Source organism: Sus scrofa, chromosome 3, assembly GCF_000003025.6.
Source record: "Sus scrofa isolate TJ Tabasco breed Duroc chromosome 3, Sscrofa11.1, whole genome shotgun sequence".
NCBI classification, from domain to species: domain Eukaryota; kingdom Metazoa; phylum Chordata; class Mammalia; order Artiodactyla; family Suidae; genus Sus; species Sus scrofa.
In genome coordinates this window covers 68,475,139-68,497,426 of record NC_010445.4, presented here as the reverse complement: position 1 = coordinate 68,497,426, position 22,288 = coordinate 68,475,139, and the positions used below count along the sequence as shown (strand labels likewise).

General features: G+C 47.1%; 2 protein-coding genes across 3 annotated transcripts in view; one reads left to right on the top strand and one right to left on the bottom strand.

Moving 5' to 3' along the window:
• Nucleotides 53-2,911, top strand: DOK1 (docking protein 1). The gene is made up of 5 exons (NM_001143705.2): nucleotides 53-149; nucleotides 532-831; nucleotides 989-1,082; nucleotides 1,263-1,447; nucleotides 1,689-2,911. Exons 1-5 carry the CDS (start codon nucleotides 90-92, stop codon nucleotides 2,499-2,501), a joined length of 1,452 nt encoding a protein of 483 aa, NP_001137177.2. The 5' UTR covers nucleotides 53-89; the 3' UTR covers nucleotides 2,502-2,911.
• The window catches only part of M1AP (meiosis 1 associated protein), an 82,699-nt gene continuing 63,171 nt past the window's right edge, over nucleotides 2,761-22,288 (bottom strand). The window contains exons 8-11 of one of the 2 annotated variants that reach the window (XM_003125014.5): nucleotides 6,229-6,435; nucleotides 5,025-5,165; nucleotides 4,550-4,561; nucleotides 2,761-4,037 (exon numbers count right to left, since the gene is read on the bottom strand). In XM_003125014.5, the coding sequence (XP_003125062.3) occupies nucleotides 3,867-4,037; nucleotides 4,550-4,561; nucleotides 5,025-5,165; nucleotides 6,229-6,435 (531 nt within the window). In that variant the 3' untranslated portion in view covers nucleotides 2,761-3,866. The remainder of the gene's footprint in view (nucleotides 4,038-4,549; nucleotides 4,562-5,024; nucleotides 5,166-6,228; nucleotides 6,436-22,288) is intronic. The other variant, XM_005662438.2, reaches the window with a different exon arrangement.

Below are 22,288 nucleotides of genomic sequence, written 5' to 3'. Positions count from 1 at the left end.
GCGGGCCCCGCCCCGCCCCGCCCCGCCCTCCGCCCGGCCCCGCCTGGGGCCCGCGGGGCCAGGAAGCGCCGAAGGAACCGCCGGGGGCCATGGACGGGGCCGTGATGGAAGGGCCGCTGTTTTTGCAGAGTCAGCGTTTCGGTACCAAGGTAGTCTGGGCAGGGGTTGTCGAACCCCCCATCAGAGTTAGGGGTGGGCGACTGAGCCCAGGAGGGAGGAGGTGGGCAGCGGGATAGAGCGGAGCGCCGGGAGCCAGAGATCCTGTGACGGTCCCGCTGAAATGTTTTGCACACACTCGGGAGAAGCGTCTGCCGGCCTCCGGGTACGCCGCCTCTGGTCCTGGGGAGACAGAGCGGCATCCTCCTTAGGGAACTTCGCCCGCCGTCGGGAAGCCACAGACCTGAAATGGGCCTGCGCGGGTCCTTCCTTCCCCGTCTGGGCTCGGGTCGCGTCCTTCCTTCCCCGTCGGGCCCGGGCCGCGGGTACTTGCCGGGTCCCTGCCCAGCTTCCCTCGGCTCTCTGTCTCCCCAGAGATGGAGGAAGACCTGGGCGGTGCTCTACCCGGCCAGCCCCCACGGCGTCGCGCGGCTCGAGTTCTTCGACCACAAGGGGCCGAGCTCTGGAGGGGGCCGAGGGGGCTCGCGCCGCCTGGACTGCAAGGTGATCCGTCTGGCAGAGTGTGTGAGCGTGGCCCCGGTGGCCGTGGAGAGCCCCCCTGAGCCTGGCGCCGCAGCCTTCCGCCTGGACACCGCACAGCGCTCCCACCTGCTGGCGGCGGACGCGCCGTCTAGCGTCGCCTGGGTGCAAACGCTGTGCCGAAACGCCTTTCCGGTGAGGGGGCCGGGGTGTTGGTGAGGGTCTGGGGCGAGCTGCCCGGGGCCCAGGAGGCGATGTCGGGTGGGAGCAGTTACAGCTGCAGAGGAACTGGGCGGCCCCGAGCCTGGGAACGGTGTCGAAGGGAATTACAGCCTCTCTCTCTCTACCCCAGAAAGGCAGCTGGGCTCTGGCGCCTGCTGAGAACCCACCCAAGCTTTCTGCCCTGGAGATGCTGGAGAACTCGCTGTATAGCCCCGCCTGGGAAGGTAGTTGCCCAAGAAGCCCCAGCAGGGATGGGGTGGAAAGAATGTCCTTGGGAAGGGAGTGGTTCCTACAAAGGCAAGGAGGAAGCTCCTGAGAGCCGGCTTTCAAACGTGTGCTTGGACAACCTGCCCCTTCCCCGCAAGCCACTCCCGCAGGTGCTAGTCTAACTGTATCCCTTCCAGGATCCCAGTTCTGGGTAACTGCGCAGAGGACTGAAGCCGCCGAGCGCTGTGGCCTGCATGGCTCCTATGTGCTGAGAGTGGAGGCTGAGAAGCTGACTCTCCTGGCCGTGGCGGCCCAGAGTCAGATATTGGAGCCACTCCTTTCCTGGCCCTACACCCTGTTGCGTCGCTATGGCCGCGACAAGGTGCGCTGCCGTCAGGGAGGGCTGGTTCCCTGGGTAGGGCAGCTGTGGGATGGGTGAGGCAGGACAGGAATGTGGGAAGTTCTGCCCTCTGGATAACCCTTTCTGGCCTAGCCCTTGACCCCACCTCCCTTCCCAGGTGGTCTCCTCTCCGTGGGTCCCCTAACTAGTTACAGCCCTGTGACCCACCTCCCCTGAGGACTCTGGGTAATGATTCCCTGATTCCCTCCCCACCCCTCTTCAGGTCATGTTCTCTTTTGAGGCTGGTCGCCGCTGCCCCTCCGGCCCTGGAACCTTCACCTTTCAGACAGCACAGGGGAATGACATCTTTCAGGCAGTGGAGAATGCTATCCACCGGCAGAAGGCCCAGGGAAAGGCTGTCCAGGGGCAGGATGTTCTCAGAGCTGATTCCCATGAAGGAGAAGTGGCGGAGGGGACGTTGGCTTCTCCCCCCGGCCCCCAGGAACTGCCAGGCAACCCTCCAGCTGTGTACGCTGAACCCTTAGACTCCCTGCGCGTTCCTCCACGCCCTTCCCGAGATTCCCTCTACTCAGACCCCCTGGACAGCACTCCTGCTCGGGCAGGGGAGGGGGCACAGTTGAAGAAACCGCTCTATTGGGACTTGTATGAGCATGTGCAGCAGCAGCTGCTGAAGACCAAGTTGACAGATCCCAAAGAAGACCCCATCTACGATGAACCTGAAGGCCTGGCCCCCGCTGCTCTCCGGGGCCTCTACGATCTGCCTCAGGAGCCCAAGGATGCATGGTGGTGCCAGGCTCGGGTGAAGGAGGAGGGCTATGAGCTCCCCTACAATCCCGCCACTGATGACTACGCTGTGCCACCCCCTCGGAACACAAAGCCCTTCCCAGCTCCCAAGCCCCAGGGCCCGGCCTTCTCTGAAGCTCGGGCTGCAACTGGCAGTGGCAGCAAAGGCCACAGCTCAGACACTGCCCTATACAGCCAGGTCCAGAAGAGTGGAGCCTCGGGGAGCTGGGACTGTGGGCTCTCTGGAGTGGGGACTGACAAGATGGGGGTCAAGTCGGAGGACTCAACATGAGAAGGAGGGCGAGGCTGGGGGTGCTGCCAGGAGGTGGCACTGGGGGTCAAAGAAACCTATTAAAACCAGCAGGAACCAGAGGGACATGCGTGAGACCAGGGGACAAAGGGAGTCAAGGGAAAGATCTGTCCCACGAAGTCATGGATGGAAGTGGGACAGGTGGCAGGGCCTCGGGGATGGGATCTGGGGGAGGCCAGCACCTCTAAGTCATCCCCACCAAAGGAAGGCATAGCTGGTGGACCAAGTCTCTGGAAAGGGGTGTTTGGTCTGAGTAGATGCAGTTTGAGGGGCCTGGATGGGCTACAGGGAGACACTGGGCTGTGTCTGGATCCTTCTCCCTGCGTTGTTCTTTGCCAGAGATATATTTTTAAAAAAGTTTTGTTCTCATTAAAGTTAGTGTGGGTTTCAGAGGTCTCTGTGTGTGAACAGACACAGAGGGGACCGAGTGGCAGGATGTGCTGGGTGGGTGTGGCAGGGATCACGAGGAGAACCAGGGCTGTGTCAGGTGGTCACTGAAGGGCCCAGGGAGGGGAGCCAAGCAGTGTGGTCTTCAGAGCCTGGGTGGTCCAGTCAGGCCCACCTGGGCTCCACCCCATATCTATAACCCTGTTTCCCCTGCTGCCCCTCCGTAGAATGGGAAAACTTAATTAGAGGCTCGACCTCAAAGGATTGTTTATATGAGAGTTGCATTTCTCAAGTATTTAATGCAGTCTGAAGTACAGAGCAAGCATTTTATAAACAGTAGTTAGTCTATGGCTGGAGAGGGTTGGCTGGGCAGGTGCGAGGACAGGGGAACAGGTGTTTCTCACACCTCCCTTCCCCTGTTCTCAGCTATAGGAGGCACCTCCCCCTGCTGCCCACACACACCTCGAGTGTAGGTACCCAGCACCAGCTCTTCTGTTTGGAGGCTGAAGGGAACTGCAGTGTGGTGGGTGTAATGGAAGGGGCACAGGCTTCAGAATGAGGCTAGATTTCAATCCAACTTGTTTTTCACGAGCTCTGAAAACCTCATCCTTGTCTCCTGAGATCCCGTTTCTGGAAGGTGACCTGACTTCATCCACCCGCTTACACAGAGTTACCAGGAGAAGTTCAGACCTGGGACTGTTCTAACAATGGGGGAGGCTTACTGGGTATTTAATCTTCATTTGTGTTGACGGTATCAAATGATCCAAAAGAAAAAGAGAAGGAAAAGGCTTGGGCGTGTCTCTTCCCAGCCTGAGGAGTGGGGTCGAGGTGGCACTGAGGGCCAGGGAGGGGAAGGCTCTGTTTCTCAGTCAGCTGGAGCTCTCCGAGGCTCAGGTGACAGGAGGCAAGTCTGGCCACAGAAAGCCACTGGTGAGCCTGATGGGCTCTAGCCCTGGAGACTTAGGGCCCTGAGGGCCACTCCTCCTTGTCCTCCTCCTCCAGGGAAGGCTGGAAGAAGACTTCTGGGGAAATTTTTCGGGCTACAGGCATCCTGGGAGCTCTGCCAGGGGCTGGAGTCACAGGCAGGGGGGCCACTGTGGCTCGAACTCGACTCGTCTGCAACTGCCCAGCCTGTAAAGAAAGCAAGTGGAGCTGCCTCTGAAGACCAGACGGTTCCTGATCTCCTGTCCCATTCCCTGCTGGGCCTCCTGTCCTAACTCTTTCCTGTGTCCCATCCCTGGAGTGACAGCCTCAAGGCCCAGGGTAGTGGAGTGTTCTCGGCTCCAGCCCTCCAGAGTCTGTCTCCCGGCTGAGCATCCTCCTGTTTGCTTGCCCACCAGCTAACTGGTGGTGGGCTCTGCTCCCACCTCTAGATTGGTGGTAGTTTGAAACATCTTTCTCTTGTAACTTCAGCTAAGGCAAAGTGAGAGGTTTTTCTATAGGCTCTGTTACTGAGAAACAAGGAAAAGATTCAAAAGGGTGCAAAAGGAAGCCCAAATACTAGGAACATGGATTTCATAAAAACAAATTCCCCCATGCAATTACTCTTCTCTCTCGAACCCTTGTCACTAGAGCCCTGTCTCTGAGCTGCTGACCTTGGCCAGCCTCCCTTTCCTCAGCTGTAAAGTGAGCATAACACTTACCTTGCGGGGAGGCTGTGAGGATTAAATGAGAAAGGTACACATGAGAGCACACGTCACAAAACCTGGCCCATGACTGCTGCTCAGGAAATGCCCACTTCCCTTCCCTCGGGCACGTCTTTCCCCACCTTCCCTTCAGCCTTCTCTTTCCACAGAGGCCTGTGGTTGTAGTTCCAGTGCAGCCAGTTTGCTTAGTGGGACAATGGTCCATAAGCGACTAATGAGCTATCATAAACACTGCAATTAGATAACTAAACATTATCCTATGTAAAAACCCAAGCAATACAAAGCCCTCTTACGGGGTAGAGGGAGTAATTTCCTTTGTCAAGGACAAAGGGCAGCTCTTTCTCTTCCTCCCCTGAAGGCCTCATTCTTCTTCCCTCTCTGCCCACGCGGAGGTCCCAGGAGGCTACTTGGCGGGGGTGGGGACAGGGGGAGGACTCTGGGATTCTGGCATAGAGGGCAGGGGGGAAAGTACCTTTCTCAGGGCCCAGCTCTCCCAGCTTGGCTGCAGCCGGCCCTGAGGCTTGGCAAAGTTGCTGCTCAGGTGTGAGTACAGGTGGCTCCAAACCTGCAAGGGGTTGTAGATGGAATCTAGCTCCAGGTCATCCAGCATCATCTGCGGAAGAAAGAGGAGGAGCCTCACCCCAGGGACCTGAAGTAACAGGCATCAGGGCATCAGACCCTGGAGGGTGAGAAGCTGGAGGAGATGCATGACCCAGGGCTTCACTGAAGGATGCGAAATAGATGTGGGTCCTGCTGGGTGTTCTGGGAGGTACGTGTCAGGCAAGAGGTAGCAGCAACTGCGAGTGGTTAGGGACACTGAACACTCTGCCCTAAGAACTGTGTCAGGAGATTCTGAGAGAGACCAGAGCGCCATGAGGGTTACAAGGGCTCCAGTGTGTGAGGCCGTGAGGGAGGGCGTGGGGGGCTGGGGCGCTCAAAGTCAGCAAAGTGGGTACACTGAGTTCTCCCTGGCCTGCGAGGTGAGCATAACTGGAGGACATACGAGCACAGCATTCTTGAGCAGTCAGGTTTTCCGGCCACAACATCCTGTGCCAGGAACCACTGGCCCTGAAGTGAGACGCTGAGTGAGCCACGGCCACTCGTGCCCACCTCTCTCCACATCCCCGGGGCCTGCCAAGCCAAGAGCACAATCCCAGACTCTGTCCTCTGCACGGAAGCCAGCAATCCAGCAGCGACGGTGTGGTTCCACTTCTCTGTGCCCAGACCCCCTGCTCTCCCACCCTCAGTCTGGGGAGGCTGGCAGAGGAAATCCAGACTCTAGATCCAAGATGAAAGGAGGAGGAGGAGGAGAAAATGGCCTTCAGAGCTGTCTGCTCCTTGGCCCCGGAGTCTCGTTTTAAAGCCCTTCCTATTCTCGGTGTCTCCATTGGCTGCCTTTTCCTTTCTCTGAAAAGCACACAAACACAGGGACGCACGCGTGCATATACGGACTGCAGAGCAAGACCCGTGAGAACACGCCGTCACACCGATGCGTGCTTCCTTCCTTCCGTCCAGCCTCAGTTCCTTGCTTGCTTCTTGGCCCCTCTTATCACACCCTTGGAACCACTCCTCCCTCTGCCCTTCTGTCCTGTCCTTGGCGGGCTCGCCCTCTCTCATCCCTTTCTCTTCCCCCCCCCCTGCCGCCGTGTACTCCATGGGCTCTGGGCTCCGCTTGCCTCCACAGTCTTCAGGCTGGCATCAGGCATGTCCTCAGGGAGCAGGGGGAAAGGGCTGGGCAGCATCAGTTCCCGAGTGGCCACCGCCTTCACCAGCAGGGTGGGAGAGCGCGAGGGCACGATCATGTAGAAGGTGCTGGCCGGCTCTCTCAGGCTGGGTCCAGGGCTCAGGGGCTCCCCTTTGGCCAACAGCAGCCATTCTCTTTTCTGAAACAAAGACACATATGAGCGCTGGGTTATCTTCAGTCTTTGGCACGTGTTGAAGATTAGTCCCATTGGGGCTTCCCCGAGTCCCTCCTGGGGGTGTCAGGGAGGGCTGAGCCATTTTACCCTGGCCCTGGGGAGGGAGGGACTTTCTGCCCAAATCACCAGTACTGCTCTTTCTCTCTGGTTTCGGATACACACAAAAGGGTTAACAGTGCGGACACAAATTAAGAGATGAAGTGGGTGTTTTGCCCCAAAGGGGGCTGATATATTACTCAATGGTAAACGTTGAGTTTTAAGAACTATAGTTCTTGGAGTTCCCACTGTGGCACTGTGAGTTAAGAAACCAACTGCAGCGGCTTGAGTCACTGCGGAGGCACAGATTCGATCCTGGGGCCGGCCTGGCGCAGTGGGTTAAAGAATCCAGTGTTACCGCAGCTGCAGCTCAGAGTCAATCTCTGGCCCAGGAACTTTCCGTATGCCTCGGGTGCAGCCATAAAGAGCTGTAATTCTTAAAAACAGAGTCTTGAAACAGAGACTTTGGTGGTGTTGTGAAAATCCAGGTCTTATTTTGAGGGTGATAAATTCTGGTTGTGTTGTATAACTGGGATTAGAGTGGGCTGACTGGGGAATGACTCTGGACAGGCCAGAGAGGGCTTAAGAAGAGGGGGTCAAAGTCACCTGGGGAGAGAGAGAGGAGGAGCAGAGAGCAGGGAGAGGAAAACTTTGGTACAAGGGGGCGGCTGGGGATGGGGCCCTTGAGATCAGCTCAGGCAGCCGCAGGATGGAAAGAAGGGTCAGCACTCTGGGACCGGCAACTCTTTGAGTGACCCTCTGCCATGTGCCATGGAGGGTATAGAGGTTGGCACACAGGTAAGAAGAAGAGACAAGCAGACCTTTGAGCAGCTTTCTACCTGCATCCTTTTAAACCAAGCATGGAAATGAGGCAATTTTCTGTGATAGTTTTTCTTTCCTTTTTTTGTCTAGTTAGGGCTGCACTTGCAGCATATGGAGGTTCCCAGGCCAGGGGTCTAATCAGAGCTACAGCCGCCGGCCTATGCCACAGCCACAGCAACTCTGGATCCAAGCCGAGTCTTCAAGCTACACCACAGCTCACGGCAATGCCGGATCTTTAACCCACTGAGTGAGGTCAGGGATCGAACCTACCTCCTCATGGATACTAGTCGGGTTTGTTAACCACTGAGCCACAACAAGAGCTCCATGTGGTAATTTTTCAAGGAAAGTCACAAAACTCCAGGAACTATGGAGTCAGAAGCGTTAAAATTATCTTTGAGTTGTGTCCTCCTGCTTGAGGTGATCATGACCTGGTACCTAACAGTCTCCCTGCTACATGAGATGGAGCAGGCACAGCAGCTCTACCCCCTCTACTTATGTGAGAGGTTGGAAGGAATGATAACAAGAGGAAAAGCAAAAAGGAAGAAAAAAAAGATCTTAAGGGGATAGAGGAATTATCAGTGTCTTGTGGAAGATAAGTGGAAAGTGACACAGTGAAGCAGGCAGAACCTACTGCAGCATTACAATCATACCCCCGGAGTGAATGTGTTGGGTTGGAGGCGGGGGTGGGTGGGGATGTCCTAGACACTAAATCAGCATCATCATTCTGTGCAGTGCAGACTCTGAGGAGGTCTGAAGGTGGCAGGTGCCTTTAGAAGTTCATGCTTTTTTTTTTTTTTTTTTTTTTTTTTTCCATTTTCTTGGGCCGCTCCCATGGCATATGGAGGTTCCCAGGCTAGGGGTCAAATCGGAGCTGTAGCCACCGGCCTACACCACAGCCACAACAACGCGGGATCCGAGCCACGTCTGCAACCTACACCACAGCTCACGGCAATGCTGGATCCTTAACCCTCTGAGCAAGGCCAGGGATCAAACCCGAAACCTCAGGGTTCCTAGTCGGATTCGTTAACCACTGAGCCACGATGGGAACTCCAGAAGTTCATGCTTTCTTGTATGTTGCCTGTATCTGGAGGAGGGCTGTCTTCCTGAAGAACAGATCTAAAACGTATGGCAGGTCTATCTGATGCTTCTCCAGTCCATCAAATTGGAAATAAATGACATAGAAATTGTGGTATGTGTGCATGGGGAGGATCCACCCCCTGCTCAGAGGAGATGGCCTCTTTGAGCCTGGAAGGGCTGTTCTCTGGAAGGGCTATTAGGAAGCTGCAGGGCATTCCGTTTTCTTTGCTCAAGTAACTTCTGATGTGGCTCAGGCTTTCAATTATTAACATTATTTTATTTTTTTTTAAAGAATTTAAAATTTTTATTTATGTATTTATTTATTTATTTATTTATTGTCTTTTTGCCATTTCTTGGGCCGCTCCCGAGGCATATGGGAAGTTCCCAGGCTAGGTGTCTAATCGGAGCTGTAGCCACCGGCCTACGCTAGAGCCACAGCAACGCGGGATCCGAGCCGCGTCTGCAACTTACACCACAGCTCACGGCAACGCCAGATCATTAACCCACTGAGCAAGGGCAGGGACTGAACCTGCAACCTCATGGTTCCTAGTTGGATTCGTTAACCACTGCGCCACGACGGGAACTCCCGTCAATTATTAACATTATTTTAAAGATCCTTTTTTTTTCTTTGAATTTTTTTCATGAATGCTGGTTCATGCATTTGCTTTAAATTAGTTTGTTTATTTACTAATAATTTATGGGATGCCTGCCTCTTATGTCCCATGTACAAGGCATGGGTGTACAGAAATTCCTTAGACATGTTCCTTGCCCTCTCAGGGCTCATAACATAATAAGCATAAGGCTTGTAAACTAATGTCTGCCCAAGGTTTAGGATGACCAGCTATTCCAGTTTGCCCATTTTTTAGCCCTGAAAGTCCTGCATCCCAGAAACACTGCGGACCTGAGAACACTGGCATGGTTGGTTACTTTTCCAAGACTCTGTGTAGAATATCTGGCCACTGTGACAAATCCTTAGGGGCTATAAAACAATGACAGTGTGACTTTTCTTGCATCTCAGTGTTATGGAACAACTGCTTTATCCTGGGCTTATCAAGAAATGCTGAATGGCATGCCATACTTCAAGCTCACCCTGATTAGTCTTCCTCCCCAACTTCTAATTACTAAGGCTGTGAAGGAAGGTGTGGCAACCACTTCTGGTTTACTGGCTACTGCTCCACTGCCCCCCTGCCCTTCTCCCTTCCTTCTACCCATTTTTCAATCTTTCAGTGACTGGTGTGGGGTGATATGCAATTTAGACTTAACAAAACAGCAGCCAGAAGTTGCTGGGTGGGGGCTCTAGAAGAGCTCTGTAATATGTTGGCAGGTTTTTTGCCTCTGCACCCTAACTTTTCTTTCTCCCTAGGACAAGACTTGGTCTTGAGATGCAGCAGCCACCTTGTGACCATGAGGCAGCGGGCATAAGGATGAAGTACATCAGCTGTGGATGCTGCAGTGGGAAAATGGAGGTAGCCTAGGTCTTTGATGGCATCATTGACCAACAACATTGGCCCAGAACTGTCTGTCCCCACACTTCTTGTTACATGAGAATAATAAACTCGTTTTAAGAGATTTTTTTTTTTTTTTTTGTCTTTTTGCCTTTTGAGGGCTGCTCCTTCGGCATATGGAGGTTCCCAGGCCAGGGGTTTAATTGGAGCTGTAGCCGCTAAGCTATGCCAGAGCCACAGCAACGCGGAATCCGAGCCTCGTCGGTGACCTACACCACAGCTCACGGCAACACCGGATCCTTAACCCACTGAGCAAGGCCAGGGACCAAACCTGCAACCTCATGATTCCAAGTGGGATTCATTAACCACTGAGCCATGATGGGAACTCCGTTAAGAGATAATTTTAAGAGCAGTTTTAGGTTTACAACAAAATTGAGAGGCAGATACAGAGATTTCTCATATACTCCCTTCCCCACACATGCATAGCCTCCCCTATTATCAACAGCACTCACCAGAATGGGTCCTTTTTTTTTTTTTTTTTTTTTTTTTCCTCAAACCAAGGATGAACCTACATGGTCATATTACAATCACCCAAAGTCCACAGTTTAATTTAGTATGCTTGGTGTTGTACATCCTGTGTGTTTGGACGCATGTGTAATGTATGTATAATGTATAATGACAAATATTCACCATTAAAATCATATAGGGTGTGAGAAAAACAAACTCTGAATTACTCAAAGTAGAAGTAGGTTGGTGTTCTGTTCGTTACAGCCAAATGGATCCTTTACAGATTTCAAAGAAAAGGAAGAGGATGTGGTTACTCACTTCCGGGTACATGGGGAAACAGGAGTAGAAGGGACAATTTTAATGGCACTGGTGTAGGCCTTGCCAGAAGGGCAGCTGGGGTTTGTGAAATCAAGTAAAAGCTCTAATCTCACCAAACCAGCACTCCCTTGGTTTACCATCAGTATGATGACCTGGGACTAAACTCATCCATTAAAGAAGCACTGAGCAATTCTCGAGTGGGAGTGTTCCTGAGGCAGCCTCAGAGTATGGAAGGGCAAGAGCCTCATTTTGCTTTGCTTGTGGGAAGAGAGATTTCATTGTCATAATGCATCTAGGAAGAGAAATCACAGCTGGGTGCGGAAAAACCAAACATACCTGGGAGTTTGGGAATCTGGAAGGACATGAGGGAGAAATTATATTAATTTGTCATTACTTGCCTATTCTCACTCCAGAAGGCGAGACCCAGGAGGGGAAGAAGAAAGACACGGTAATATCCACTATCCTCACACTGGCTCCCACAACAGAGACCAGGGAAAAATGCTAACAGAGATTTCAAACACCCAAACACCAGATTAGACATTCTTGTCAAGTGAGCATGGAATATTCTCCAGAATAGACTATGTGATAGGCCATAAATAAAATACATTTAAAAAGATTAAAGTCATCCAAAGTATCTTCTCTGCCCACAATGGAATGAAATCAGAAGTCAATAATTAAAAAAAAAATTGGGGAAATTGATAAATATGTGAAAATTAAATAACATATTCCTAGATAATCAACAGATCAAAGAAGAAATCACCAGGGAAATTAGAAAATAATTGAAATAAGTGTAAATAGCAATGAGATCCTGCTGTATAACACTGGGAACTATATCTAGTCACTTATGATGGAGCATGATAATGTGAGGAAAAAAAAATATATATGTATGTGTCTGGGTCACTTTGCTGTACAGTAGAAAATTGACAGAATACTGTAAACCAGCTATAACGGAAAAAAAATAAAAATCATTAAATTAAAAAGAGAAGTAAGTTTAAATAAAAACACAACATATAGAAACTTACGAAATACAGCTAAAGCAATGCTTATAGGGAAATTTATAGCTAATAACTCCTTCATGAAAATAGAAAGAACAATCTCTCTCTCTCTCTCTCTCTTTTTTTTTTTTTTTTTTTTTTAGGGCCATACTTGCAGCATATGGAGGTTCCCAGGCTAGTGGTCCAATCGGAGATATAGCTGCCGGCCTACACCACAGCCACAGCAATGCACGATACGAGCCATGTCTGTGACCTACACCACAGCTCATGTCAGTGTCAGATCCTTTACCCGCTGAGCAAAGCCAGGGATCAAACCTGCAACCTCATGGTTCCCAGTAAGATTTGTTTCCACTGGAAACAAATCAATAACTTAACCTTCCAACTTAAGAAACTAGAAAAAGAAGGACAAACTAAACCTAAAGCAAGCAGAAAGAAGGAAATAAAAAAAATGTTGGAGTAGAAAGATATAGAGACTAGAAAGATATAGAGACTAGAAAGATAATAGAGAAAATCCATGGAATTAAAAGGTCCCTGAAAAGATGAATAAAAATCAAAAAAAAACTTTTAGTTATATTGATTAAGGAAAAAAGGGAAAAGGAATTCCCTTCGTGGCTCGGTGGTTAATGAACCCGACTAGTATCGATGAGGATTCGGGTTTGATTCCTGGCCTTGATCAGTGGGTTAAGGATCCAGCATTGCCGTGAGCTGTGGTGTAGGTTGCAGACACAGCTGGGATCTTGAGTTGCTATGGCTTTGGCTGTGGTGTCTGCTGGCAGCTGCAGCTCCGATTTGACCCATGGTTGGGAACCTCCATATGCCACGGGTGTGGCCCTATAAAAACAAAAACAAACAAACAAACAAACAAAAAAGGTTGGGGGGAATATCCAAGTTACTAAAATAAGAAATAAAAGAGGGGGCATCACTACTGACCTTATAGAAATGAAAAGGATTACAATGGAATGTTACAAGCAATTATATGACAACAGATTAGACAACTTATATAAAATGGACATATTCTTAGAAAGACACAGCTGCTGAGACTGACCCAAAAGGAAATAGAAAATATTAATAAATCTGTGTCAGGGGTCCCCAAGACCACTCCCAGATTCAGTGATTCACTAAGAGGACTCACAGGACTTAGCATATAGTCATACTCATAGACATGACTTATTACAGCAAAAGGATACAAAGGAAAATCAGCATGGGGAAAAGGCTCATGAAATGAAGTTCGGAGGAAACAGGTACAGCTGCTAAGAGTCCTCTACCAATGGAGTCACACAGAATGTACAATTCAATACTCTTCTCGTATTGAATTGTGATGAGTGTAAAATGTTGGCTATCAAGGGAAGTCATTAGAGACTCAGGGCCCAACATTTTTGGGGGCTGGTCACATAGGCACCCTGTATCTAGCACATACCAAAATTTTAGACTTCCAGAAGGAGAGCAGATGTCAGCATATATTTTTGTACAGTTTAGGCACAGTGAGGCACTCTTATTATGTAGGGGATGTGGGAATACTCCCTAAATGCAGGTTCCCAGAGGCAAGCCAAGGGTCAATCTTTCAAGCAGGACTTTCTAAGGAAAGGAATCTCAGGCCTGCAATATTAACTTTTTTTTTTTTTGCACAATCTATAACAAGTATTAGTAATCAGAAAATTTTCCACACAAAAAGTCAAGGCCCAGATGGCTTCACTGGCGAATTCTACCAAGCCTTTAAAGAAATAACATTAATCCTTCAGAAATTCTTCCAAAAAAAAAAAAAAAAACCCAGAAGATGGAACACTTAGCAACTCATCTAAGAGGTCAGTATTATCCTGATACTAAAAACAAAGACATCATGAGAAAATGATAGACCAATATCCCTTATGAGTGTAGATGTAAAAATCCTCAACAGCATACCAGCCAACCAGGTCTAACAACATATAAAAAGGTTTATACACTACAAGTGGAATTTATTTTAGGAATACAAGGTTGGCCTAATATCCAAAAATCAAACAGTGTCATACAGCATGTTAATAGAATAAATGACAAAACTACATATTCATCTCAGTAGATGAAGAAAAAGTATAAGATAAAATTCATGATAAAAACATTCCACAAACTAGGATTAGAATAGAATTTCTTCAAGCTAACAAAACCTCTACAAAAAAAACCCTACAGTTAACATCATAGTGGTGAAAAATGGGTTCCTTGACCCTAACATTAGGAGCAAGACAAAGATACCTGCCCTTGTCACTTCTATTTAACAATGTACTGGAGGTGCATTCAAGGTCACGAGGTTGCTTCCCACATTTTCTGGACCATTAGCCCCCCTAGGATTCTGAGTATGACCGGAAGGAGGGGGAGAGACACTCATAAAGAGATTGACTGGGTCAACAGCCTAGCACTTGGGGACTAATATTTTTAACATTTTATTTAGAAAAATATAATAATGTGACCCTTCTCACATCAGAGAGCTAAGGTGCATGTCATACCATTTCATTTCTCAGTTCTGTGAAGGTCAAAATAGATGTGCAATAGGTACATGGGTGAGGAAGGGACAAAAAGGATGAATGGGGCAGGCTGTGGTAGGGGCACGAAGGACTTCATAGGGCAGGTATTTAAACAGAATTTGGAAAAAAAGCTTAAAAATCTGTCAGGTGGATGGAGGCAAGGGGAAGGGAGCAACATGAAAAAGGGTGTGGAGGTGTGAAACTGTTTAGCGTATTTGGAGAACATTTAGTAATTTATTAGCGTGGCTAGAGTGGAGGATAGAAAAGGGATGTGGTGAAAGATGCAGCAAGAGAAACAAACAAGGCTAGGTCACAAAAAGCCCCCTGATGCTGTGCTATCCTGTTGTCCCAGCCCCTGTATGGATCCTCTGCAGGCTGTACACGCCAAGTACATTCTAATCCCTTTTTTTTTTTTTTTTTTTTTCAAATGGCTCCTGACCTGCCATCACCCCACTCCCAGCTTGGATTCTTGCTGTTGACTCTCCGCCTAGTATAACCAAGGACTTTCCATTTCCCCACCCATTTACAGCCCAACGAGGGCATTGCCTATGTACCTAGACTCCTGCTGGACACATCTTGGCTTGAGTTCTCTCACTTCTGTGGCCAATTAGAGCAGACATGGCCTGTAAAGCTCTGGAATGTGTCTCCAGAAACTCTGACATTTTAAATAGGAAACTGAAAGATGTAGGTGGTATTTTAATTTCTTTTTCTAGCTCACACAGACATGACTTTGTAAGAGAAATGAGGATGTGGAAAATGAGTCACCAGATATATTACTAGGACTCTGCAGTAGGATTTGGTAATTGAAATGTTATTCTGGTGATGAATAAATTCATCTAATAAATACTTGGAAAAAAATATGATTCCCTGCCACATTCCACGAAGTAGTTATCCAAGTTTAGAAAAAGGCGACAACAAAAAATGTATGAAATAAACAGCTAGAGGGATTGGGCAAAGGAAAAATAAGGGCAGGGCAATAATAGAGCCAGGATTAGATGAGATCATAAAAATGCGATACAGTCACTGGAGCCCCAGAACTTTTCCAGATATAAAGTCTGGGAAAAGCTATCTTGTGGATCTTTATTGATCAGTGAATGTATGTCAGAGAACTGTGCTATCCTGCTGTCCCAGCCCCTGGGACAATCAATACGACTGGGAATTTCATATGGCTATAGAGTGGTTAAGAGTTGCTCCTAGAGTCAAACTTTGTGGGTTAAATATTGACTCTACTATCACTGTGTGATCCTGGGAAAGATCTTAACTTCTCTGGGCCTCATTTTCCTCATCTGTAAAACAGGGATAACAATTCTCACCTCATGGGATGGTTATGGAAATAATATAAATTAATATTAGTGGAATGTTTAGAACTGTTTCAGGAACACAGTAAGCACCAGGAAGTGCTTTTTGTTTTTTTTTAAGGGTTGCACCCATGGCATATGGAAATTTCCAGGCTAGGGGTTAAATTGGAGCTGTAGCTGCCAGCCACAGCCACAGCAACGTGGGATTCGAGCTGCGTGTGTGACCTACACCACAGCTCTGGCAATGCCAGAACCTTAACCCACTGAGCGAGGCCAGGGATCGAACCTGCAACCTCATAAATCCTAGTCAGGTTCGTTAACTGCAGAGCCATGAAGGGAACTCCTATTTTTTTTTAATTTAGTCATTATTAGATAATGTTTATTAACTTTTGTTAAATTAAAAATAATAATTCTTAGATATAAGTCTCTAAAAGCTCTGAAAAATGCAGTTAAAACACAGGGCTCTCTTGTGATCTGGATTGACTTAAAAGTGAAATTTATGGGACTGTGTGGATGGCACATATCTTTCAGGAGAGACTGGGAGAATGGGATATCAAGAGCCTTGCCTATCTGCTGTAGTGCTTTTATTCTGAGGAAAAGGAACTAAAATACTCAGATAAAACAAAATAATCTGTGAGGAGGACATAAAGATAGAACATTCAATTCTCAAGTAAAAAAAATCAGGGAATGGAATGACATTTAAGGCTGTAGTTGTTTAAAATTCATTTTGAGATTTCCCTTCCTGGCTCAGCAGTTAATGACCCTGACTTGGATTCACAAGGATGAGGGTTCGATCCCTGGCCTCACTCAGTCAGTTAAGGATCTGGCATCGTGTAGGTTGCAGATGCAGCTGGGATCCCATATTGCTGTGGCTGTGGCTATGGCTGGCAGCTACAGATGTGATTTGACCCCTAGCCTGGGAACTTCCATATGCTGAGGGTGTGGCCCGAAAAAGAAAAAAAATTCATTTTGAGAAGTTACACAACATTTACAGTTGATGAGGCCTGGTGGGGGGGGCAGCTGTCGCTAATGACTAGCATTTAATTATGGCAGTGTGGACTTTGTTCAGAAGAACCACTCTAAAAGAAGGGGAGGAAGAAGAGACAGCATTGAATGAGCTGAGCTGTGCTTATACTTGTAAGAAAACCCAGGAACCTGAAAACGAGAACATGCTGGAGCCAGCTAACTACCTGAGAGTAAACCAGAAAATGTATTATAGATGTCTAGCCATATAAGAAATGCAAAAGGGAATAAATGAACATGTATAAGCTATCTGCCTCTACATCTGAGTGGGATGGAATGGCCAGAGGCACATTGATTCTCCTGCCTAGGACAACTAGAAAAGCTGAATTAAAAATATACAGAAACCATTTTCTGAAGGTAATGAGAAGGTACTGAGACAAGGAAAATGAGAGGTAGCTAAGTCTCTGGAGGAGGAAGAATTTGGAGAGATGAGGGAGTTATTGCAATTGATTTTATTCTGAGGGCATATGTTAATTCTGATTTGGAGGGAGTTGGGGTGGGAACTGAGAACCTAGGAGTTGCACCTGCTGAGGCATTTTCAAGGGAACAGAGAAACTAGCAGGTCTTTTGGTGGAGACTTGGCAGGCATGGGGTGGGTGCTCAAGCCAATTTCTCACCTGGCACATTTGTCAAATACTAAGGCTGCAAGGAGCAGGGGACAAGAACTACCCAAGGAGAAAATCTCTGGAGGTAGAGCATTTTAGCAGACTTGGGACAGGGTGATTAGAGTGGGGACTGTCCAGGGGGAAAGGATGCATATTATATATCAGGTTTTCAGTGGAAAATCCTAGAGAGCCAGGAGCAAACTGGGGGTAGGGATTGAGCCTTAGCAGGACAATAGACCAGCCTTGACTCAGCACAGTTCCAGAATGGAAAAGGATGAACTGGCAACACTCTATCTACTTAGTGCAGGGCAGGATAAACCCTCTAGAGAGGAAGCCAACACTAACTGGAGCCTCTGCAATTTATTTGGACACAATGAGCATCTTTCATTAAAATATTACCAGGTGCACCAAAAGACAAGACCACATGTCTGAAAACCAAACAAAAGAAAGGGACAACAGACTCAAGGCCACAGGTAACCCAGGTGTTGAGGTTAGCAGATAAGTACCTTAAAATAACTGTGATTAGTTATGGGTGAAAAGATGGATAATTCCTCCAGAGAATGAGAATCCATAAAAAGAAACAAATGGAATTTGTAGAACTTCATATACAAAGCATATGCTAGGTGCATGCAGTATTTCTTAATCATCTTAAAAAGCACGTTATTGTTTTTGTTTTACAGGGAGGGGAGTGGGATAAGGGTTAAGGGATAAGGGTATGTGTCTGTCATGCTCCTTCTCCCTTTAGTTCCCTCTCCCAACTAGAAGGAGAAGCGCTGTGAGTTATATTCCTGGATATTTTAAATAGGTAGAGAAAGACAGGACTTAAGAGGGAGAGGACTAAGTCAGAGGGGCTAAGCCAATCTATAGAATGTGTGTGTGTGTATATATATATATATGGCTGAGAAAGGCAGAAGATAGAGGAACAGGGACTGGGGATGTAGACAGAGTTTTAGTTTTTGGGTGCATGTGTGTGTGAAAGGCTCCTAGAACATCTCCAAGTTAGATATAACTGACGAGTAGAGGAAGAAATTTTGAAAAATATCATTGTGGGTACTGAACTATTTCCTTTTTGGTGTTCTTTGAAAGCACAAGTAATTTAATTTAATTTAATTTAATCCAATTTAATTTTTAAATATTTGGCTGCACCTGTGGCATAAGGAAGTTCCCAGGCCAGGGACTGAATTGGAGCCATAGCTGCGACCTATGCCACAGTGTGGCAACTTGGGGTCCTTTAACCCACTGCACCGGGCTAGGGATTGAACCCGAGCCTCTGTAGTGACCCAAGCCACTGCAGTCGGACTCTTAACCCACTGTGCCATGATGGAAACTCCAGTTTTTTTATTTTTTTATTTTTTGTCTTTTTGCTATTTTTTGGGCCGCTCCTGCGGCATATGGAGGTTCCCAGGCTAGGGGTTGAATCGGAGCTATAGCTGCCAGCCTACGCTAGAGCCACAGCAACTTGGGACCGGAGCCACATCTGCAACCTACACCACAGCTCACGGCAACGCCGGATCGTTAACCCACTGAGCAAGGGCAGGGACCGAACCCGCAACCTCATGGTTCCTAGTTGGATTCGTTAACCACTGCGCCACGACGGGAACTCCGGAACTCCAGTTTTAAAATTACTTTTTCAATGTGATCCTACTATACAGCACAGGGAAATGTGTGTGATGGGGTCACTTTGTTGTAAAATAGAACTTGGTGAAACATTGTAAATCAACTGTACTTTAATAATAACAATAATAAAACGAAAAAAACAAAAAAATTACTCTTTATCCTCTGGGTAGTGCTTCTTCATATACCATTTATACAGAGGCTAAACCACATGGGGCTGCTAGGTTTGTTAGGGTTATAAATAGATAAATACACGGATGAGAGGCTAAGTATATTGCCTAAGTTCACACAGTTGGGAAATAATAAGGCTTTCAGGACCCTAGGACCATCTGAGCCCAAAGCCAATGCTTTTTTTCATGGACAATACAAATTTAACTCTACCACCATAGTTTAGAAACTTGTCTTGCCTTGATACACAAAAAAGAGAGATAACAAAGGGAGAATTTCTACTGTAAACCTAAATTTGACCAAGGCTGAGGAATTAGTTTGTCAAATGGGGAAGTGGTAGAAATTTCAGGAGAAGGTAACCATGTTATCTTGGAGTGTGGGTAGTCAAATTATAACACAGACTTTGACCCCAATCATAGGATCATATATCTAAAAAAAGAATTGAAATATGCTTTCCTCTGAAAAGAAACAGAACACACAGATGTCTAGTGATAAATATAGACATCCAGAAAGGCTTCACTGCCGAAGCACCATTTGACCCAAGTCTTTCAGAATGAGGTAGGACTTGAACAGACGCAGATAGGAGAAGGGACAATATGAACAGAAGTTCAAAGGTAGGGTGATTAAAAGTTTGTATATGGGGGAGTTCCCAATATACTCGTGGCTCAGCAGTAACAAACCCAACTAGTATCCATGAGGATGCCGGTTCAATCCCTGGCCTCGCTCAGCGGGTTAAGGATCCGGTGTTGCCATGAGCTGTGGTGTAGTTTGCAGACGCACTTGGATCTGGCATCACTGTGGCTGTGGTGATGCCAGCAGCTGCAGCTCTGATTCAACCCCTAGCCTGGGAAAGAACTTCCATGTGCTACAGATGTGGCACGAAAAAAAAAAAAAGAAAAAAAAAGTTTGTATATTGGGAGTTCTCACTTGGTGCAGTGGGTTAATGATCTGGCTTGTCTCTGCGGAGGCATCGGTTCCATCCCTGGCATGACACAACAGGTTAAGAATCCAGGGTTTCCGCAAGCTTTAGTGTAGGTCACAGATGCTGCTGGGATTCAGAGTTGCTGTGGCTGTGGCGTAGGCCATATGCCGCAGGTGCTGCCCTGAAAAAAAAAAAAAAAAAAGAATGGAGAGGAGAAACTACATTAATAGATGCTATGGGGTTAGAGCAGACAAGACTTAAGTCCCTGGGTACTGGCACCACAGAACAACATGTGATAGAAGATTAATCTGGTCTAATGAACAGGGAAAATTAGGAGAGAGAGATTGGAGGTAAGGAAGTTAGGATTCACTGAAGAAGTCTTGGTAAGAACAAACAATGGGATTGGGATGGAAAAGACAGCTATAACCTATGTTATGAGAAAAAATATGATATGACTTAGTGATGAAGTGGGTGTGAAGGGTGAGAAGACTGAAAGTGACTGAGGTTTCAAGCCTGAGTGAGTAGACAATGGTGCTGCTGCTATTAACAGAAAGACAGAAGTTAGAATGAGAAGTAAGCTGGAGGGGAAACATCACAACGAGAAATAGAAGTCAAGATTTACATGGGCAGCTGATGACACCAGATTTTGAAAGAGCAAATGAAAAAGATGTAAGAAAGAATCCCAAATCAAGGATAAAGAAGTCCTGAAAAATTGGATCAGGAAGGTTAAAACTCTAAATAAAGGCTTGTTGCTTAGTAGGGACTCCAAATTCTGCTGCTGAATGAATGAGCAGAAGCTTGTGAAGAATTCTTCCCTCTATTACACACGGCCTTTCAGGCTTTTTGTTGCTTGTAGATGTCGTGTGAGAGGCAAGAAGAACGAGCCATTAAAACACTTTTTTTTTTTTTTTTTTTTTTTTTACTTGTTTTCCTAGAGTGGTCTGCAATCTGGATGAGGTGAAATAAACACAGAGCAGAAAGAACACAAGAAACACAAGCTGGGTAAGGAGCTAATACAAGTATCTGGTACTTGTCTAAGTGAAGTCAAGGCCAGGAAGCACAGAAGCATGAGGTTGTCAAGTGAAGGCAGAAGAATTAGCCTCAGTGTTGTAGTCTGTGTTTATCCAGCTACACCTGGAGTAGGAATTGGCCCAGAGTTAAAGGCATTAGCTATAGAGTCAACAGAACTACATTCAAATTCTGACTTGGCCACTTCAGTACCTGTGGGACCTTTGGTGAGTCACTTAATCTCTTTAGCCTTCAGTCATCTCCATCTGTAAAAATGGGAACAACAATTGCCATCCTGCCAAGCTACTGTGAGAATTAAATGAAGTAAAGTATGCAAAGCAGGTTAAGTGCTTAAGTCAGTAAGTGCTACAAAATGGGTATTTATTAGTGATGGGTCAACTATATACGTGTGAGTTTCCCCGAGTGATAAAAGGAGTGATAAAAGAAGTCTCTGGAGTTCCTGCTGTGGCTCAGTGGATTAAGAACCCAATATAGTGTCCATGAGCATGTGGGTTTGATCCCCAGCCTTGCTCGGTGGGTTAAGGATCCAGTGGGTGTTGCTGGGCTGTGGAGTAGGCAGCTTCAGACCCCCTAGCCCAGAACTTCCACATGCTGCAGGTGCGGTGGAAAAAGGAAAAAAAAAAAAGTTTAAAAGAGAGGTCTCTTTGGCTCCTAGAACAGTACCTGGCACATAGTGCTCAATAAATATTTACTGAATAAATAAATAAATTTAGATTTTCAAACCCTGAGTTTAGAGGCGGAGAGACTGACCTTATATGATGTAAATCAGGATGAAAGAGAACACCCTTTCCCATCCTTGTTATAAACTATTATGGCTACATAATAGTTCATTGTTTGGTTGAATCATGGTTCCTTTAATCTTTCACCTATTTCAATCTAATGATTCCTCTATTTAGGAATTTAACTTGTTTCCAGTTTTTTTTTTTTTTTTTTTTTTAACCGTTGTAAATAACCCTGAGATAAACATGCTGGTACATACATCTTTGCTCCCTTTTCTGATTGTTTTCTTGGGCTATGTTCCCAGCAGTGGAACTGAAGTGTTGAAGGGTACCACTTTCCAGAAAATTTCTACTCCCTCTAGCGCTGTATTAAAATACAAGTGACTGCTTAAATACCATGTACGATAAGAACGTATTGAAGCCCCTCGAGAGAAATTTCTCCTGAGTTGATCTCCCAGATCCTAAGGATCTGGGTAGAGTACAGTGAATGGAGCTCTTGGGCTGTCTGCATAGTCAGTCTGCTCTGCACAGACAGGCGATGGATGTTCTTCAGATGGGAAACAGGAACTCAGTGGGTGGACCTGAAAGGGAGTGTGGGCTTTGAAACAGGAAAACAGAAGTCAGCGTCTGATAGTGAAACAGACACATTACTGTGCTGCCTGACCTCCCATATCCAATTGGGTCAAATTGTTATTCTGCATCCACTTAGCACTTATACCGCTCCTGGGATTGTATTTGTGGTTGTTT